The 992-nt window shown below is 38.0% G+C and overlaps 1 protein-coding gene across 1 annotated transcript in view; it reads right to left on the bottom strand.

Moving 5' to 3' along the window:
• Positions 1-454: 454 nt before the first annotated feature.
• LOC147819330 (low affinity immunoglobulin gamma Fc region receptor III-like) overlaps positions 455-992 on the bottom strand; it is a gene marked incomplete at both ends in the record, with an annotated part of 1,870 nt that continues 1,332 nt past the window's right edge. The window contains 2 exons of the mRNA XM_087173050.1: positions 455-597; positions 708-953. Of these exons, the coding sequence (XP_087029176.1) occupies positions 455-597; positions 708-953 (389 nt within the window). The remainder of the gene's footprint in view (positions 598-707; positions 954-992) is intronic.

Raw genomic sequence — 992 nt, 5'->3', positions numbered from 1 at the left:
ATACAACAATGTGATTGAAAATGTTAAACACAAGAAAATACAATAAGATTTACTTTATATTTTTTTAACAGTCACGTTCCTGTCTATGAAAACTATTGAAGACTTTACTTAATTAGTTTCAATAAATATAACTTGACTTTAATATAATTAAGGAACATTTACTTAATATCTTCATGAATTTTACATTTTATTTGATATTGTCAAGTTAGTTTTAAAAAGTGCTTTCTTCAGTGCAGCACAATAATTTGAGACGGATGTGACACGTATTTAAACACATCTATAAATCATCTCACATAAATTCATACAATTAATAAATCAATGAAGTTATAAAATGAATACACAACTCCAGGAACTAAAGCTGCAGTTAAAGCAGCGTTCAGCAGTTACCTGTGGTTGTGCAAAAATGAAATGAAATGAAAGGTTGGCTTCATTTTTGTAGTACCCCCACCACCACCAGCAGCACCAGCAGCACCATCACTAGAACAGTGACAACCATCCGCACCAAGGGGAGGGCAGGAGGGGGATCACTGAGGGCAGGAGGGGGATCACTGAGGGCAGGAGGAGTCTCCTCATAATGTTCTGAAGAGACTGAAGGCACTACAGAAAAAAACCAACTTCATGATGCAGCTCTCATTACACTTCTTCTGTACCATCTGGACCATATGCAAAACAATCAATCAATAACCAATATTTAGTTTATGTCTCACCTCTGACAGCCAGCAAACTCTGCGGTGATTCTCCAGCTCCAGAGATCTTACATCTGTAAAGACCTTCATCTGATTTGGAAACATTTTGAATGATCATGTTCCCTGTGTACCCATGCTCGATTAATTTGTCGTCTTTATAGAACTCAGCTGCAAGATCATGGGAACTGTCCTTCTTTCTGCAGTGAAGAGTCACATTGTCCCCCTCCGTCACTGGCTCGACAGGACTCTCCAAGATCACAGAACCACCTGAAGAATATGCAGGAAAGATTTTATGTGAAACATGTT

This window comes from Seriola lalandi, unplaced genomic scaffold, assembly GCF_002814215.2.
Source record: "Seriola lalandi dorsalis isolate HSWRI2012SDOR001 ecotype SW California unplaced genomic scaffold, Sedor1 jcf7180002053999, whole genome shotgun sequence".
In the NCBI taxonomy this organism is placed as follows: domain Eukaryota; kingdom Metazoa; phylum Chordata; class Actinopteri; order Carangiformes; family Carangidae; genus Seriola; species Seriola lalandi.
The sequence above is the reverse complement of the archived record's forward strand: the minus strand, read 5'-3'. Positions and strand labels throughout refer to the sequence as shown.